We start from the raw sequence: 20,708 nt of genomic DNA on the forward strand, positions 1-20,708 counted from the left end.
GCCCAGAGACGCCAACAGCCATATATCTCATGTGTGGAAGAAGTCAATCTGCAACAGGAGAATGAAGTCAACATGCAGAGAAAAACAGAAAAGAAGAAAACAAGAGAATTTTGATGGTATTCAAGTGTTTGGTTTCAGTCCCTAAGATACAAAGCCGTTTTGGTTTTCTTCCCCAAATTTGGTTGTAGTAATCCCTTTAGTTTTAGGAGTTATCCGAGATTCTTCAATAATGCTCCCATTTTCCTTAAGCAAATTCAAGATAGGTTTCCATCATTTGCCACAGAGGAGTCTTGATTATTGCAGGGAGAACCTCAGTAATACTAATGTGTGTGCTTGGCACTTAGTAGGTGACCCAAAAATGGTAAAAAGGGAAGAGAAGAAAGGATGAAAAGGAGGGAGGAGGAACCTGGGTTAGGGTGGTGGCAGCAGCAAGCAACAGACAGAAAAGAGGTCCCATGTAGAAAGCAGGAACTGACTAATCAGGGGTAAAGAATGAGGGAAAGGTGCTGGCTGTCAGTCATCAAGTCCAGGGGATCACGAGAACAGTCTTAGTCTGAACAGAAAGAGAGCCATCAGGAGGAGGAGCTAGTGTAGGGGGAGGAGAAGACAATGTTTGTTTCTTATACACCGGTGCTCTGAGAGTCCCTTTGGAGTAGGGACTGCAACTCCCTCCTCTGTGCCCAGTCCTATTTCAACCACCCCAGTCAGACTCCCGAGCAGTGTACCTGGAACAGAGTCGGTGGGACTCGAATGTTAGTTGAACGATTCGAGAAGAATGGCCGGCCAAATCTGGACTCTTAGGGAATGGCCACAACTAGCAGAAAGGTAAAGAAGCAAGTAAAGGATACAGAGTTGGTGTGGTCAGAAAAGACAATCAACCTAATATCTTACATCATAACATATTTACATTTACAAAATATTTATATTATACAAACATCAGAGTAAAGTTTCAAGAAGTAAATACCGGTTAGGTGTCAAATGTAAAAAAGTGATCAAAGAGGATGACAGAGAAAAGGCTGTCAGTTAGTCGGTTAGATCAAAACTTTGGGTCCATAACTTAGAGATGAAAAAGGCTGAGAAGCTAGAGAATTAATAATGGAGTATTAAGGAATTACTAATTCATTCATTCAAACCTCTGAGCACCTACTATCTGCCAGGTACTACGTGAGTTGCTTAGTTAGAGAACTACTGTTCTGTGAAGTTTAGCTGTGAAAGGACAGAAACCTAACAGTAGCTACTGGGTACTGTAGAGTCAGGTGAGGGGTTCTTTAGGATAGGGGAGACCTAAGCAACATCTGCAGGGCAAGAAGAAGGAATTTGGGGAAACAGAAGGAAAGAAAGGTGACAAGAGACAAGCTCAGGAGATGATATCAAAGTGAAGGCATTAGATTTAGAAAAAGGGAAAGAGTTCAACAGAATGAAGAAATGGAGGCAAATACACAGAAGGTGAGAGGGCTGCAGAGCGAGCATCCTGATCATGCCAGGCTGTCTGCTAAGAGTTAAGGGAAGACAAGTCATTTAGAGTTGCATGAATGAGCCTAGCGGTGAAACGAACTTATGATGACCACCGCTCACATGCTCAGCCAACTTTTAAACAGCAGCTACTCAAAATTATTAACTCATTAAATATCTGCAATTGTAATTCTTCTAATGTTATGTATTAAGGACTTCAATGTTGACATGGTTCACCAACCTTGTGACAGATTCTAGGATATACTTCACTTTAGATAGTCCTTCTTTACCAAAATACACCACTGTGAGATGAATTCTCTTGTCTTGATGAATACATACATCCCTAATAGAATTGAAAAACAAAGTTCATTCAAGAAAATACATAAAGCACTACTCATTCAGAAAGCAATCACATGAAGCTTTAACAAGAAAATGAATGAGACATTACTCATTTAGAATGAAATCACATGAAGCTTTAAATAAATACAGAAGAGGCAATATTGCTGAGTTGTTAAAGGCATCACATAAACACATAATGCATGTGTTTAAATGAATGCAACCATTGTAGGGCCATGGAAGCAGTCCAAGAAGTTTCAAAACATTTTTGGAACTTTTGCTTTGGTATTGCCTTCAGAAACAAATTATAAGCTACTCAAGGAAATAGGCACAATCAGTTCAAAACCAAATAAATAAATATTCAAGTTTTGGGTCAAGAGTTATTTTGTCTTCAGACTCGCTAATTCCAGAAATCATAACTATCATCAAGGAATAAATATTTGCCACAAGTGAGGTTACTTAGTATTAAAGAATAATGTAGCATCTGAAGGCAATTCCAAGAAAGGCAATAAAAAAATGCTTTAGGAAATCAGATCTCAAGTGAGCTATTTCAAAAAGGCAAAACTCATTTGGAGACATGACTTCTAGATAGTCTGCTACAGAATAGTGTTAACTAACTTGTAAATCCAACAATTTTAACATGAGAATAAAGACTGGGGTTACAAAGCATTAAAACTAGCAGATCCAAGTATTAAAAACATGGCAATTGTTAAATTAAAACAAAAAAGCAAAACTTCCCTCAGTCACCCTAATATATAATTGTTAATTCTTTAACACTTTAGCATTTTAAAATATCCAAATTTAATGACCAAAAAAAGGGAAAAAATTCTTTTAAAAATCGTTAAGTCTCTGCTTCCCAAGATGGAATAACTCTCATTTTTAGTTGAACGTTTGTATTTCTAAAATCTATTTTAATTTTAAAATCCAAATTGTTCTCAAGAGAATTTTCTGGGGAGACAGCTATTTTCCATATCTTGATTGGGGAGGCAGTTACATGAGTACATACATTTCTCAAACAATATGAAACCTCTATCCTGAGAATATGTGGATTTTACTGTATGTAAATTATGCCTCAATAAAATTTTTTTTTTTTTGAGGAAGATTAGCCCTGAGCTAACATCTGCCGCCAATCCTCCTCTTTTTGCTGACGAAGACTGGCCCTCAGCTAACATGCCTGCCCATCTACCTCTGCTTTATATATGGGATGCCTATCACAGCATGGCTTGCCAAGTGGTGCCATGTCCACACCTGGGATCCGAACTGGCAAACCTTGGGTCACCGAAACGGAATGTGCAAACTTAACCGCTGCGCCACTGGGCCGGCCCCTCAATAAAATTATTTTTAAAAATTCAACTTGTCCTAAAATGAATTCATACACAATTATAAAGGTCACCAAATTTAGTTTCTAATAGTTGTCACCTTCAATTTACTTAATAGTTCAAATAATCAGTAACACAATATACTGTACATGCTTTAAGAAAAAAGAGACTACCAAAAAAATAAAGTTCCCCAAAGCCTATAAAATTATTCTGTAATTCTAAGTAATCATACTCAGTGAAGATAAACTAAATAAACCCACATGAATGTGATTGTTTTAGGAGTGCTTAGCTAAATCATTAAGCCCTGAGAGTTACCTGAAGTTCTGCATAAACTGTGCAAAGGCTTCAGTTCTTTCTGCAAGTGGCACAATGATATTAATAATTGATCTCGTAATGTCAATCATCTCGCTCTTCACTTTCATTAGAGGTCCAAAAGGGCGGAAGAGGGTCACGTGTCTATATTCCATAAGGTCTGCTTTCTTAAAAAAAAGTTCATACTGCGTGCCCTTATCTCTCTCGGTGCGATAATAACCTAAAGGAAAGAGTTAGGGACAAAGATGTCTCCATGGCAAAGATTACAAATTCAATGTGAATAATGATTTTACTTGATTCAAAGTATGAAACCGGACTTGTAGTGTTTTTATTTATTTGTGAAAATATTTATCCCCACTGTACAGTCAGTAACAACTACTTCTTGAAAAGGAGAGGTTAAAAAAATGTTCACTGCTCTGCTATATTAATATTCAATCCATAAAGTATGCTCCAAATGACAATTATTCCTTTTTACATATGACTTTTTTTAATAGTAGGGCCTATCAATACTGTAACCATAGGACGAAAATAAATAAATAATTTCTGGCAATATTAAATTCTAGACCTGAGAGTAAAAACTTCTGTTGCTTGGTTCAGCTCAACAAAAATTAACTGAGTGCCTTTGTGTCAGTCACTGGTGGTATAAAGAGGGCTACAGAGTCCCAGTTTTGAGGAAGGGTCAGTCGAGTGAGGGAGACAGAAAAATAAAGAAATAATGCAGTGATACACACACACATACTGACTAGAGTGAATTCAGACCAAAAAAATTAGTATAGATTTAAACACAGTAATCTGAGATGTCTTTGAGAGAAAAGTATGGAAGTTTGCAGAAAAATTAGAAGAGTTTTGAGAGAAACAATCCATCAAAAATTACAGGAAGTGACAGCAGAAAAAAGAGGTGGCTACAGAGAAAAGACAGCTGAAATGCCACAGAAAAGCACAATGCCCTCCCTGATGGCCTCCAAAGGCCTCAAGGTATTATATTATAGTACAGCAAGTGATATCCAAGATCATTTTGGGTCAAAAAATCTACATGTGGTATATTGTTTATAGAATCAAGCAAAGAGAACTTTCAAGAAAGATTTATATCCAAAATGGTTTTAAGCTGTAATTAAACATCTAGCAGGGGGTATTAAGATGGAGATGGGTGGGGATCTACAATTATTCCCATTTATATCAATCAGTAATATCTTAAATTTATAGAAGTGTTCCTCAATTTTTGAGTCATGTCCCATCTTGATATATAAAAATCCCATGCCCTTTCTACAGTCTATCTTAGGAAAACAAGTTTATTTCTTTACTTTTTTCAAATGTCAAATATGCTTTTGAAACTACGTATGCCTCCCTAACCTTTTCGTGTGCTTCTCTTCCCCTCAAAATAGAGAATAACCCTAATCTACTAAATTAGGTTCTTTGTCTTTCCTTTATCAAATAGTTTTTCAAATCTTGACACATTTTTAAAAATATAAAAAAAGAACATCAAGATCAGTTAAGAGAGGAACGCAAATATATACGCATGCACACACAGCCCTAAGAGCCCTTCAACTTGAGTAGTATTCTATATAAGCTTATTCTATTTCCTTGGTCCTTATTCTCTATTTTATTATGATCACTTTGTAACTTTTTCTAAAAAGCCACTTCAAATTTGTGGTGGAATGAAGTGGATAAAAACATAAATGTTTTAATATTGTGGACAATGACTGACTTATATTACCAAGATACAATAATAGCATTTTGTCACACTAACATAACTATGGACCAACACATTTTTCATTACCTTCTATGAAGTCATTTTCATTAAATATCAGCTTCTCTCCGAGGGGACCATCCTCATCTTCCTGTTCATCATCTTCATCAGGATTATTAATGACCTCCAAGCCAGCTTCAATAACTTCTACCAATTCATCTCGCTTGTCTTTTCTAACTGGCTTTTCCTCAGGATGGCGAGTGAGACCCATTTCCAACTGGAATACTTTCATTAAGGTAAAACTTTCAAAGGGAATGACTCCATACTCACTGGGTAGTTTGGCTCCGATGCTAACTTCAGCTTTGTCAATTTGGGAATGAAGAAACTCTAAAAGATCGCTAGGTGCTTGTTCTTTGTTGCCTTGATAGGCTATGCCGTTACCCCCTACATTCTTTCTCTCTTGCAGTGACCTCATCTTCTCACTCATTTCTTGTAATTCTTGTTTTAGTTGGGCAATCTGGCGTTTCAGACTGGTTGCCCTGGTTTGATAATGTTCTTCTTGCTCCTGTAGGAGGGCTTGATAATACTCTTTACCATAATTTTCCCCAATGACACCAGGAAGAGATGCATTCCCATCAGTCTGAGGGGCACATTCCAGAAGGTACAAAAATAATACCAAACTGCAGAGTAAAGCGAGACCCAACAGTAGCCAATGGGTCCGGGTCTGAAGAATCAATCCTCTTCTAGGCATTCTAATAAAAGTGGACTTGCCTAATGAGGTAAGTTCTTTGCTTGCTCATACCTTTAACAAAAGGTTATCAAAAATTAAAAATAAAATCAGGATTTCCATAAAAGGTACCAACAAGAATTCTGCTGTAGCTTAAAAAATTTCTTCCTTCAGCAGTGAAGACTACTTGCAGAAATAAATAATGCGTACTTCCTGTATTGTTACCACGATATCCGGAATAAAGAAATCTGATCTATAGAATCAGATAAAATTCCATTATATGGGTGGTGACTTTTCTGAAAGAAACAGATCAGAATCAATCAGAACTTTGTTTCTTTAAGTACATCAAATTGTTAGCAGCTTCAGTACACTTAGCTATGTGACTATTACATGTAGAGCACCATGAGAGGTGCTAATATAGAATATTCAGTAAATGCAGGGAGAAGGTATGAGGAAAAATATCTTACAAAACACTAAAATTTGATAATGTAATACTTTAACTGGAATGTCTACACATCTATAACCTATTGAATGAGTCAAAGAAATATTAAAATTATGTTTAGCATAGTTTGTGTTACATAGATTCTACTGTTCTCTAATTATTTGAAAATTATATCACTTACATCTCTTTATTAACATAATATTTCAATTAACACACCATTTCCCACGTACAGCATATCGCCATTTGGGAAGTGAGTTTCTATAAATTATTTTTGTTATACTGATATTGGCTTACTAGAGACAGATATTTTCTTTCAGTTTATTCAATTCAAGTATTCTACTTCATTAATTTCTATGGCTCAATTCAGTCAATCTAAGAGCCTTAAAATTAAGTGGGGGGCGGGGGGACAATTTCAAAACGTCACAGACATCTGGAAAACACATTAAGAAACATTTTTATATCCAAAGTCCTCCAGTAGATTATTTGAGCATTACATCATATAATCTTTCCACCGTAATACACAGCAACAGATTTCCTCCAAGTCTGGAAAGGTTTGGAGTCTATATGAAGAAAGAATGTGAACATTTTAATGTTTATCTATAAGGAAAAATATTCAAAAACTATTTATAAATTTACAAAATTACATGCTATCATTCATAGTACAACCAGTTGTGTGAGATCTTCTGAGTTTCTTTATAAACTAAGGATCCTTAATTCTAGAAACAGAGAAGGTTAAACTTATGAGACAAGAGGCAGGGGAGGCCTCCACTGCAGAGAGAATTTCCACTCTAACGAAGTGGTTGTTAAGGATATGTGATACCACAGAAGACTTTTAATCAAGATGGTTTCTACCGGTGCAGCAGAACCTACGGAAGACGATCATGAGGGAACGTCAGTCCTAGTCACTTTCTTAGTGATCAGGAAAGCCTGGATGCCTTCTATGAAAAATGCTGCAATGCGCCTTTTTTTTGGTGGCACACACCTGTATAAAATGTAGGATAGATTCAAACTTCTTACACTACAGACTAAGTTAAGTTCAAACAATGGACTTAACTACCTTTAGCTATTTTTTTTAATTTAGTTAACCAAATGATAACCAAGTATCCTGAAAAATTTAATTCACCACAAGGAAGGTTTTCTATGATGGTATCTGTTTTACTGACTGTAAATCTTGTTTTATTTTAAGTGATATAGAAAAAAATGTTGGTATTAAGAAAACTATCTAATTAAAAATTAAAGATGCAGGGGCTGGCCCCGTGGCCGAGTTGTTAAGTTCTCGCGCTCTGCAGCAGGCGGCCCGGTGTTTCGTTGGTTCGAATCCTGGGCGCAGACATGGCACTGCTCATCAAACCACGCTGAGGCAGCGTCCCACATGCCACAACTAGAAGGACCCACAATGAAGAATATACAACTATGTACAGGGGGGCTTTGGGGAGAAAAAGGAAAAAAAAATTAAAGATGCAAAGCTAATATTAGTTCCAGGACTTTACCATGCTTCAACACCATAACTCTTAGCGTAAGAAACCACTTCATTACTTAAAGATAAAACTTTGAGGTATCTCTTTTTAACTATTTATAAGTTATTACCAGCCCAATTATTAGGGAAAAGAAAGACTAAAACTGAGAATGTGGAGACATAATCTTATATAAATTATTAATAAAATTATACATATTTAACTATACTATATTCAAACTGTTTTGAAGTGAAACTTGATAACAGAACTAACAGTATGTAATCTAAGTACCTCTAGCTTTTATTAATAAGGTACCTCACTGTTTTTTCTTTATATAGACAAAATATTTTAAACTGTGAGATATGATGACCCATTAATGGGTCACTAACAAAGGTTTATTTTTCAGTGAAATAGAACAGGAAGCATCAGTGTATACCACATATAGTAGTAAACTTATATATATATATATATATATATATATATATGTATATGTATATGTATGTGTATGAGAACTCCACATAAGATGTATTTATAAGGGGGTTATGGTCCCAAAATTCTGAAAAATACTGATTTATAAAGTATTTTTACATATTTTCCATGCTATCTTTTCAGAATAGTGTTGATATTATCTTCATTTTGTAGAGGAAAAATAGGCTCAGAAACGTAAAAATTTAAATAAGGTTATATAACTATTAAGCAGTAGCATTAAAGCCAAGGTCTTCTTTCTCCCTCTTTTAAGCAAAATATAGGTTTTGAGATATCTTACATATTTATCTTACAGTTGAATATCTTACAGTTAAATATTATCCACTGAAATGAAAGAAAAGCTGCAGTAATTACTTTAGAACATAAATGTTAGTTGCATAGTTCTGTGGTTATTAAAAATACAAGATTACAATTAAAGTCTTACTTGTCTAGTTCCTGAAGGAACTCTTTAGCCACGTCGTAGAACATTAGATTATAACAACTCTAAATATGTTAAGAATATTAGAAAAAAACATCCATTTTCTGCTGTTACACTTAACTGCCATCATTCTATGTAATGTGTTTGTATCATAAACAAGGTTCATTCATAATCCAGAGTTAATCCCAAGCAAACTTCCAAGGATAAACAGCAGAGTTAAGTGTTCTGAGGAGAGAATGGGATGCTGTGAAGATGGGAAAATGAGCTGTTAAAGATATGTAATACAAATCAAAGATCTCAGAGTTGAAAGAAACCTTAGGAGCCATCAATTCCTACTCTTTAAAAATCAGACTAAAGAGACTTCCTCTTATAGCCAAGATGGAATAACAGGGACCAGATTTACTCTCGAACTTGAAACAACCAAAAACAAACAAACGAAATCCGAAAAAAAAAAAACCCACTCCAAAATATGAAACAGTGGTTTTCAAGATACTGAACATTAGGTAATAAAGGACAGGGATCCCTGGGAAAACAAGAAACAAATAACCGCCCAGCTCACTGCCTTAGTTTCCAGGCCACAACACAGGAAGTTCCCTCCTAAGGAATGCCCAGCTGATTCCCTGAGTAGATGAGATGGAGCTGACAGCCTGAGGAGACCAAGGCAGCTAGGTTCAAAGGATACAGTACCAGAGGAGAGACCTGCAGAGAGAGATCTGAAGAGTCTGCTCTGAGTATTCAGCAGAGTGCTGATCAGTACAGGCATATGAAGAAACTAACTAAGGCTAAGGAAAGAACCACACAAAAAATTAGAAGACAGAACTCAGCATTCATTCAGAGCCAGAAGTAGTACATGTTCCCACCAGACAGACTGGAAAACCTCAAAATTCATGGGGCATTGGAGAGGGTATTCAAAAAGGTCCTGCCTCAGCAGTGGGAAATAATTAGCTCTAGACTAAACATGGCTCTGGTCCTGTCTAACAAATCTTAAAAGCAAGACCTGAAAGGATCAAACTTTTTCCAAATAACTGCACAACAAGCCTCAAAAATATTTACAGGAATATAAAAATATTCAGTACCCAGGAAAGTAAAATTCACAATGCCTGACATCCAAACAAAAATGATCAGGCATACAAAGAAAAAGAAAAATACACCATTAATGAGAAAAATCAACAATTGAAACTGACAAAGACACTGGAATTCACAGAAAAGAATATTAAAACAGTTATTATAATTATATTTAAAAAGATGTTCACATTCAAAAAACTAAGTAGAGACACGGATGACATAAAAAAGATTCAAACTGAACTTTAGGAGATGAAAGCTTCAATGTCTGAGATGAATACATTAAATGGGATTAACAGCAGATTAGATATTTCAGAACAAAATATTAATGAATTGAAGACAGAGCAATAGAAATTATGCAAAATGTAGAAGGAAAAAAGAATGAAAAATATGAATAGAGCAACTGGTAAGCTGTGTGACAACTTCAAGTAGCCTAATATATATGTCATTAGAGTCTCCAAAGAAGAAGGAGGGAGCTAGGAGAAATAGTTCAAGAAATAAGGCTGAAAATTTTCCACCTTGATGAAAATTATCAACATATAGAACAAAGAAGTTCAACAAATACCAAACACAAGAGCCACAAAGAGAACTAAAGCAAGGCATATGCTAATCAAACTGCTCAAATTCTATGATAAATAGAAAATCTTAAAAGTGGCCAGAGGAAAAACACATAACACATACAAAAAACAAGGAGAGTAGAGCAATATCTTTACAGAACTAAAAAGAAAAATATATCAACCTAGAATTCTATACTCAGAAAAAGTATCTTTCAAGAATAAAGGCAAAATACTTTTTCTAGACATTCAAAAGCTAAAAGAATGCATCACCATCAGATCTGCACTACAAGTCCTTTAGGCAGAAAGAAATGATACCAGATGGAAATATGGATCTACACAAAGCAATGAAGAAACCAGAAATGATAACTACGTGGATAATTACAAGATTTTTATTATTTAAATCCCCAAGATACAACAAATAAATTGGACTTAATTAACATTAAAACTTTTGTGCTGCAAAGGATGTCATCAAGAAGTGAAAAGGCAACAACAGAATGGGAGAAAATATTTCTAGATCATACATCTGATAGAATACGTGTGTAGAATGCATAAAGAACTCTTACAACCCAATATTAAAAAGATAAATAACCTAGTGGGTGGGCAAAAGATCTGAATAGACATTTCTCTAAAGAAGATTAAGAATGGCCTATAAACACATGAAAAGATGCTCAATATCATTAGCCAACAGGGAAATTCAAATCAAAACCACAATGAGATACCGCTTCACATCCACTAGAATATAATTCAAAACGAATCATAGATTTAAATGAAAAACCTAAAACTATAAAACTAGAAGAAAGCATAGGAGAAAACCTTTGTGACCTTGAGTTAGGCAAAGATTTCTCTGATATGACACGAACAGCATAATTGATAAAGTAGAGTTCATAAAAATTTGTAACTTGTGCTCTTTGAAAGATACTGTTAAGAGAATGAAAAGACAAGTCACAGACCTGGAGAAAATATGTGCAAAGCATATATGTGATAAAGGACTTGTATTCCAAATAACTTAAAAAACCTATCAAAATGCAAGAAGAAAATAAACAAAGCAATTAAAAACTGGCAAAAGATTCAAACACTTCAAATAAGCACGGGAAAAAAATGCTCAACGTTGTTAGTCATTAGGGAAATGCAAATTCAAACCACAATAGATACTACTACACAGAAAGGCTAAGTTTAGAATGGCTAAAATTAAAAAGACTGATATGTTGGTAACAATGTGGAGGAACTAGAACTTTCATACATTGCTGGTGGGAATCTAAGATGGTTTTGCAGTTTTGCAACAAGTTAAACATAAGCCTACCATATGATCAAGCCATTCCATTCCTAGATATTTATCCAAGTGAATTGAAAGTATATGTCCAAACAAGGACCTGTACACACATGTTCATAGCAGCTTTATATGTAACAGCTCAAAATTGGAAACAATTCAAAGGTCCACCAACAGGTGAATGGATACACAAACTGGTACAGCCATATAATGGAACACTGCTCAGCAATAAAAAGGAATAAACTACTGATACAGGTTTCAAATGGTGAATCTCAATCATTACTCTGAGTGATAGAAGCCCAACAACAAGAGTATGATTCCATTTATATGAAATTTTAGAAAATGTAAGGTAATTTGTAGTGACAGAACACAGATGAGTGAGTGGTTGCCTGGGATGGGATGGGGGTGAAGAAGGTGGTATCACGAAGGAATTATAAAAGGGCACAAAGAAACTTTTGGGAGTGATGGATATGTCCATCATTTTGATTGTGGTAATGACTTCACAGGTGTATACATATGTTCAAATGATCAAATTGTACACTTTATAAATGTGTAGTTTATTGTATGTCAATTATACCTCAATGAAGCTATTTAAAAAATAAAACCAAATCAGATTTAGTTTCAGTAGTAGAGGCAAAGAGTCATTTTTAAGAAAACTCCATTTTGTTCATTAACAAGACAAGCATGAAAATTTGTTGACTGCAAGTTTGGATTTAAAAAACAAAACTAGCCATCTTCCCTCCTCCCCCTAGAAAAGTACAACTCAGATTACTCTGAAGGTTTTATTACATCTTTTCTATTTGCCTTGTGATTTTGAGACAATAGAAGAGTGTTCAAGATAGTTTATTTTACAGCATTGACCCCTATTCAATTTTTAAGCAGGTTCTATGCAATCTTTTGATCCTATAATTTTACATTACTACTAATACATATTTCATACATCATTTCCAGGATACTTTCACTGCAGTGTGCCAAATTAACTTCTGCAATAAGAGTAATCTACTGGCTTCTGCAAAATACAAACAATCCATTTGAATCTAATTATTTTAAAAGTTCTAATTCTGTATAATCTTCTTAAATTTTCTGCACAGAATAATTTTTTATTAAAGTTTGCAAAAACTAAATTTATAATTTTGAGTTCAATTTTACAGAACAAAAACAGTCACAAAATTATTTGGAAAACATAACTGCTGTCAGAAAAATGAAACTAAAACATTATGAAGTATAAACATTTGTGAGGGAGAGAATTAGAACCTTTTACTTCTTGAGCACTTTGGTAAGTATTACAATGATACATGGCTTCTCTAACATGTCACTGAATAAATAGTTTGTAAGTATTTAGAAATAAAAGTAATTATCACCAGAAGGCAGCACTCATTCAACAAATAATTTAAGTACCTACTGTGTGTCAAGCACTGCAATGGACTGAATGTTTCTTTTCCCCCAAATTCATATGTTCAAATCCTAACCCTCAATGTGATGGTATTAGGAGGTAAGCCTTGGGAGGTAATTAGGTCCTGAGGTAGAATCCTCATGAATAGGATTAGTGCCCTTATGAGAGAGACCCCAGAGAGTTATGAAGCCCTCTTTCTGCCATGTGAAGATACAACGAGAAGTCGGGAATCTACAACCCAGAAGAGGGCCCTCACCAGAACCCAACCATGGTGGCACCCTGATCTTAGACTGTGAGAAATAAATTTTTGCTGTTTATAAGCCACTCAGTCTATGGTTCTTTGTTATAGTTGCCTAAACTGACTAAGACAGGCAGTGTGTTGGATGCCAAGAACAAGTCATACCAGATGGATCATTTTGACAAGTGTTTCTGGGGAAAACTATACTCATGTATTCTAATTTCAGCAAGACACATGACAGTAATACTCATGATATCATTACAGGTAAAGCAGAAAAACGTGCTAAAGGCAGCCTGTGGGACAGTAAAAACAACTCAGAGTCAAGCGTAATAGCTACATAATAGTATGTAATCTTGGGCATAATATTTAACCTCTCTGGGCTTCTTCTATAAAATGAGGTAGTTTGCCTGGATGGTCAAAGTTCCTTCAAAGATGTTACAATTCCTTTGATTAAAGACACAGTAGGGGCCAGCCCCATGGCCAAGTGGTTAAGTTCACGCACTCTGCTTGAGCGGCCCAAGGTTTCACCTGTTCGAATCCTGGGCACAGACATGGCACCACTCATCAAGCCATGCTGAGGCAGCGTCCCACATGCCACAACTAGAAGGACCCACAACTAAAACACAGAACTATGTACCTGGGGGGCTTTGGGGAGAAAAAGGAAAAAAATATATATATTAAATACACACACACACAAACTTCTTATTTTCAGAGGACAAATCTGATTTAAATGCACAAGTCCTTTAATCCAGCAATTCGCAATTCCACTTTAAGATTCTATACTACAGAAATATTCATGCTAGTATATAAAGTCACATGCATATGATGTTTACTAGTGTTATGTGTAACAGCCAAGTAAAAATAAAAGCAACTTAAAGTCCAGCAAAAGAGGAAAGGTTAAGCAAACTGCAGAGATTTATACAACAGAATGTTTAAAAGGAATGAGGTGGATTCAAATGGGCTGACATAGATAACACCTATAAAATGATGTTTGCTTACAAATATTTTTGTTTGTCTTGTCTGTATAATAGGCTTGGGAGCCAGACGGCCTAAATTCAGCTGTCTGTTCTATCACTTTCTAACTCTTCCTTACAGACAAATTCGTTAACCTCTATAAACTTTAGTTTCTCATCTTTAAGTGGGGATAATTATAGAACCTCCTCGGAGTGTTACCATAACAATTAATCAAGTAAAACATGACAAGCATTAAGTGCTCAATTAAGTGTGCGGTATTACTTCCCATTATGCAAAGTTTTGTTTTGTTGTTGTTGTTAAAGGAGTTAAATCTATCAATCTTTTCCTTCATGACTTACTGATTTTAGCTTCCCTACTGGAAATAATTCTAATACAAAACTTACTTCCTCAGATAGATAGCCAATTCTTACCATTTATTAAACAATCCATGCTCTTGTCACTAATTTGAAAGGCCACTTTTTTCCTTTCTTTTATTTTCCAAAGAAGTGGGTCAGTTAACATTTATTTATTTATTTATTTAATTTTTTTTTAAGGTATGCTTTTTTTGGTGAGGAAGATTGGCCCTGAGCTAACATCTGTTGCAAATCGTCGTCTTTTTTTTTTCTCCCCAAAGCCCCAGTACATAGCTGTATATCCTAGTTGTAAGTCATTCTAGTTCTTCTATGTGGGATGCCACCACAGCATGGCTTGATGAGCAGTGTGTAGGTCCACACCCAGGATGCTGAAGCAGAGCATGCGAACTTAACCACTCGGCCATGGTGCCAGACCTCAGAAAGGCCACTTTTATCAAAAGCAAAATTCCTACACATATAGAGGTCCATTTCTGACCTCTAAACCAGGGATTAGCAAACATTTTAGGTCAAGGGTCAGTCAGTAAATATCACAACCAGTCAACTCTGCCTCATAGCACAAAAGCAGTCATGGACGATGCGTAAATGAATGAGCCTAGCTGTGTTCCAATTTGAAATTCATATAATTTCCACGTCACAAAGTATTCTTCTTTTGGTTTTTCTTCAAGCACTTAAAAATATAAAAGCCACTCTTAGGTCACATGTCATACTAAAACAGGTGGCCAGCCAGATTTGGCAACCTGTACTCTAAACCATGATATTTTTTTACACTCCTAAAATTGTTTTATATTTCTAAAATTCCATAAAATAAATACATGTGATAAAAAGGTTAAACATGACATAAGGGCATACAGTGAAAGCTCGCCATTCTATCCCAGAGGCCCAGTTCCCCTTTCCAGTTTTTGTGTATCCTTCCAAATCTACTGCCACTATTAAACCTCTCAGCATAAATAGTCTTATATATACATTACTTTCCACATAAGTTATTTCATCTATAAGATAAATCCCTGGAAATGGAACCAATTTCCTTGAAGGATTCATTCCAACATGTAATTAGCCAGTATCTACAGCTTCTCCCTTGCTCAGGATAAGCATTCCAAAAGGCCTTTACCTATTTCCTACCTTCCCAATCAACTCTAAAATCCTGTTAAATATCTGTTTCAGATTATAGACTTCAAAACTATACCTACTCTGGTTTATGAATCCTTCCTTGGCACTGCATTAAATTTTTTAGCTATAGTTATCAATGTCTTGGAGTTAAGAAATAAGTTTTACTGTTTTCTTTGATCACCGTTTCTTGAATTCTAAGTCTATTTTTCTTGGACTGATTTCTCATTTGATATCCTGGGGTAATCCTAGTGGGTATGGGTGAGAAGGACTTTATTTTGTCCCCTCTTTGAGACAGTTTGGTTAGGGATAAGATTCTGAGTCCAACGATGTCCCATGAGCACTTTTCAAACATGGCTCCACTATTATCTCACATGCCATGTCCCAGATTAGAAGTCTAATTGCAAATCTGATTTCCACTCTTTTATAGGTAACCATATGTTTCTCTTTGGAAGCTTATAAGACTGTATATTTATCCCAGAAGTTCATAAATTTCATCAGAGTGTATCTAGGTGTGTCTATCAATATTCTTTTAAGACTTTCAGTATGTCTATTCCATATATAAACTTACATACTTTCACTCAGAGAAACTTCCTCGCTTTCTTCCTTGGCTCTCCTGACACAGTATTTTCTTTCCATTCTACTGTAAGGTAGGAATGGGAAATCTGGCATCTACTGTGAGTTGCATGGGGAGGAGAACAGGCCACAGTAGCAGTTAGCCAGAAATCCTAAGTCTGTGCCACATCTTTTCACAAGTTTTCTGAAAAGGTATACTTTCTGATCATCTCCATCACAAAGATGAAGAATCAGAGACCAGAGAGAAAAAGAGTTGATTTTTATTTGCCAGTACTTTCTCTCCTAACTGACACATCTTTCGTTTGGCTCTGACCGCCCAAGACTCTGCCTGGATACTCCTACCCTCATGATCTCTGTTATCTATGTGGTTATTTCTCCTCTTCCAATTTTTATTCCTTCCTGGAACTCCTATTAGATGTACTTTGGCTCTTCTGGATCTATTTTCCATGTTATGGCTGGTTTTTCCTACTTTCTATGTTTTAATATTCAAGAATTGATTGTTTTCTTTCAGGGCAGCCTGTATGTGTTCAATAGGCTATTGATACACTCTGAAATCTGAGCATACTAATATTTATTTTAAAGTTTTCTTCTGTTTCTTACATTAACTCCATTGTTTCAGGTCTAGTTCTTATATGTTGTTCAGTCTGGGGCATCTCTTACATGCTGCTGACTTACCACACATGTTTACTAATTTTTGTTATCTGTTCCCTTTATAAACATATCAGTATCTAAGTACACATGGAAATCACTGTACTCCTGTAATAAAATCACATTTGTAACTAACTGTATAATTCAATTTTACATTTATGCCTAGTTCTTGTGTAGCATGACAACAACAATGTAAGTTCTTTGGCTTGCAATCTAATGATTCTTCAATCCATTTTTAGTCGTATGCTTTCCGTGTTTCGTTTCCCCTAACAACCACTAACTTGAGTAACACAGTTCTTACCTAAGTGTTATACAACAAGCTTCAGGGACAGATCACCACCAGCTCCATCTAACAGACTTGTCTAAGAGACAGTTAAACAAGTAACGACAGTCTGGAAGAAGACTGTCATAGATGTGCAATCCAAGGAGTAAATAATATTATGGTAACGAATCACTTAAGTCTTGAAATCCTAATAGTTATGCTTTTTACCAATTTTTAATATTACAGAACTTAAAATAACAAATTCTACGAGGAAAAAAAAGAGGAAGGCTCCATTTTGGTTAAAACGTAATTTTCAACCTACCATATGATTCAGCCATCCCACAGCTGACAGAAATGCATACAGATATTCACCAAGACATTTCCAAGAATGCTCATAGCATTCTTCAAAATACATAACATACAAAAGTTGGAAACACAAATACCCATCAACACAAGAGTAGCCATATAATCATACAATTGAATACCACACAGCAATAAACAATGAACTACTGATACATGAAACATCATAGGTGAATCTCACAAGCAATGTGCTGAGCATTGTGTATGAGTCCATGAACATCAAGACCAAAATACACAAAACTAATAGATGATGACAGAAATCAGAATGCTGATGGGGGGACAGGGGAATAACTGACTTGGAAGAAGCAAGGGGGAAATCCTGGGAGGGTGGAAATGTTCCATAGGTATAACTTGATTTAGCTGGTGGTCGCATGACAATTTTAAGTAAATGGTATCAGAATAATAAAACAGAATGAACGTTAACATTCTCAGTCATAGAGTACTTGGTTTCCCACTTTCAAGTTCGAAAGTACTGTTTCAATACAACATTAATTCAACCAAAAACGCAGGCCCAGCTCCTGAGAACCTTCAATGACGGTTAAACGTCCAGACATCGCATATAAATCTCAAGAGCAGGCTGAAGGATAAAAGTTTAAGATTTACAGTCAAATAACATCCCCATAAGTAAAGCCTCACTACTGCGTTTACAAATTATTCCTCGGCAAGTTGCTGTGGAACACGCAATTTTCAAGATGAAGCCTGAAAACGCAAGAGGCCCCCGGGCCGGTCTCTGGGCCCCAGCAAGTCCAGCCCGAAGGCGCGCTGGCAAAGGCGGCCGGTGTCCGGCAGCCACAGCGCGAGGGGCTGCGGGCGGAGAGCGCCTGAACGCACTCAACAGCTGAGAGCCGACCACGAAGTGTATCCACTGACAGCAGCAGAGATGGCGGGGAATTGGTTAAAACAAAAAAGTGATAAAAAATAAAATACGCGTAAGCCAACGGTCTCTGGCAACACCGTTCTCAAAAGAGAACTCAACCGCTTCGAAAACCCGCAGCTTTCCCTGACACCGGAGCAGACTCCCGGGGTCTTGTCCGTGAGCGACCCCGCGGGGACAGGACCCCCGGAGGGCTCGTCCGCGAGGTGACCCGACCCGCTGAGGGACCCAGAGAGCTCCCGCCCGTGCGCCCGCCCTGCCCGGGCCCGAGCCGTGCGAGCCGCCGGCTGGCGAGGCCGGATGGGCGGGGTACTCACCGCGCTCACGGTCCGCGCGCGGCAGCCGCCGCCCCGCCGCCTCCTCCTGGGCCGCGAGCGCACCCGGGCGGAGCCCCGCGCGCTGGAGCTGGGGCCGCCGCCGCCTCACCAGCCCCCTCCCAGCGCGCCGCCGAGCCGACAACCGCCACTTCCGGTGCCCATGAGGAAATGAGGCAGCCGCCGCGCGCGCGCCCGCCTCGCCAGGCCTGGCCCCGCCCCGCCCCCGCCCCGCCCTCGCCCCGCCCGCGCCCAGCGCCTGGCCTGGAAAGCTCTGTAATTGGCGTATAGAACTGATCATCCGTTGAAAGTGTGTGTGTGTGTGTGTGTGCCGTGCGTGTAGCTCAAAAAACGATTTGTGGAGGCCAGGAGAGTGCCTGAGGCAGGGAACTGCTCCTGCCCGAGAAAGCGTCTGCAGGGTACCTGCTCAGGCTGGACCCCTGACTTTGCAGGAGGAAGGGACTCTGTCCGGGATGGCAGCGCTGCCCTGCCCAGTAGCCCTGTCCTGGGAGCCCGAAGGGGCGGTGAGTGCCTGCGTGGGCACTGAGCTAAGCACTGACAGGTCGCCGGAGCTGTCAGAGCATCCTCCGGAGTGCTGAGCTGCGCATGAGGCCCTGGCAAGGGAGCCCTGAGCTGTTAGTGACCTTAGGCTAGTCACTCCATTTCTTTGGACCTAAGTTGCCTTATATGTGAAATGAGGGAGTTGAGGTAGGCATTCTGTAAAATGGCTTCAAGGTCTGACGTTGTATGATTTTAGTGAGTGGAAAAAAGAAAAGCCCTCCTTCACGTCTCCTCCACTCAACTGCTTATTGCAGGTACATCACCAAGGCACTTTGTCCTGCCCTGGGGAGTGACAGCCCGCAGTCAAGAGGATGCTGGGCTGCACCAGCCTCTGCCTGTGTCTGGGCAGGACATGGCGGTGCTAAGAGTGGCTCTGGAGTCACCTTCCACCTGGCTCTGCCTCTCATCAAGGTCTGCTTTCCTTTAAGGAGCTATGTGGGCAAATTATCTGGGCTTAGCCTCTCTAAGCTTGCTTCAGTTTCCTCAGCTGTATTAGGACAATAACAATAGCATGTGCTTCCTAAGATTGTTGTGAGGATTATACACAATTTTGTATTTGAAGTGTTTGGCATTGTCTCTCACAGGTGGCAGGCAGTTGGAGCCCATTGTCATCAAGTGCATTAATTAGAGCAGAAGGTTGGGGTGACTATGGGATGCATCCAGTAGAAGAGGCATTCCGGGAGGGGAGGATTTATTCCTAATCACAGCTGTCTTCATTGGATGATGGTTGTTGGGATATCTTTAATCCAGATGTTCTCCTTGGATATTGTCCTGTGGGAAATCCCATGAGTGAGAGAGTCTGGACAGCCTACTTATAAGCCAGGCTTGCTGAATATCCAGTCTTTTCCCAACTTCAAAGTCTCCCTTCTCATGCCATTTCTGAGCACTTGTAAACATTTATAGGTCTAACACTCCTTCCCCCCAACCTGGCCCAAGAGTAAAGAATTCATCTAGTCATAGATTCCATGGGTCTGTGAGCTCCTGAAGATAAGGATCATGTCTTTTTCATCTCCCAGTACTTTGCACATAGTAAGTGTTCAATAAATGTGAATTGAATTGATTAAAATAAGAACATGCAAGGATTCCTCCCTTGTCCAGAGTCTCTGTCACTTTACCAGCTCCTTGAGCAGACGGCATGCCTGATTAAATTTACTGTCCGTCATGAGTAAGCTTTTTGTCTGGTTGGCTGGTTATGCTCTACTATGGAGATCAGACTTGTGTGAGTCTACTTAGTGTAAGTTAGTTCTCTGGAGTCTAAACCTGCTATGAGTGTTTATCCTGTAGGTTGAGGACCCAAGTTGGGCATGTGAATGCAAAGGTGAGGTATTCTCTCTTGGGAGAATTACAGAGTGAGGAAACTCTGGTAAATGGTACAGAGCACAGCATTGGTGGATATAAGAGGATAAAACAAAAGTTCTTTAAATACTTAAGGTGTTACTACAAGTAAACATAAATGGCAGATCACTGAACTATCAGAGGATTATGTTACCGGGTTGGCAGCTTTGAAGCTCTGAATTCGAGTCTAAGTCCA

General features: G+C 37.9%; 1 protein-coding gene across 2 annotated transcripts in view; it reads right to left on the minus strand.

The window, feature by feature from the left end:
* CSGALNACT2 (chondroitin sulfate N-acetylgalactosaminyltransferase 2) overlaps positions 1 to 18,788 on the minus strand; it is a 43,064-nt gene extending 24,276 nt beyond the window's left edge. Inside the window, exons 1-5 of one of the 2 annotated variants that reach the window (XR_011524710.1) lie at positions 18,620 to 18,788; positions 5,197 to 6,129; positions 3,423 to 3,639; positions 1,694 to 1,795; positions 726 to 814 (exon numbers count right to left, since the gene is read on the minus strand). Coding sequence is in view for 1 of the 2 variants with exons in the window: in XM_070567688.1 (XP_070423789.1) it covers positions 1,694 to 1,795; positions 3,423 to 3,639; positions 5,197 to 5,857 (980 nt within the window). In the remaining variant the exon portion in view is untranslated. The remainder of the gene's footprint in view (positions 1 to 725; positions 815 to 1,693; positions 1,796 to 3,422; positions 3,640 to 5,196; positions 6,130 to 18,619) is intronic. The other variant, XM_070567688.1, reaches the window with a different exon arrangement.
* Positions 18,789 to 20,708: the final 1,920 nt, after the last annotated feature.

The sequence above is a fragment of the Equus przewalskii genome, chromosome 1 (assembly GCF_037783145.1).
Source record: "Equus przewalskii isolate Varuska chromosome 1, EquPr2, whole genome shotgun sequence".
In the NCBI taxonomy this organism is placed as follows: domain Eukaryota; kingdom Metazoa; phylum Chordata; class Mammalia; order Perissodactyla; family Equidae; genus Equus; species Equus przewalskii.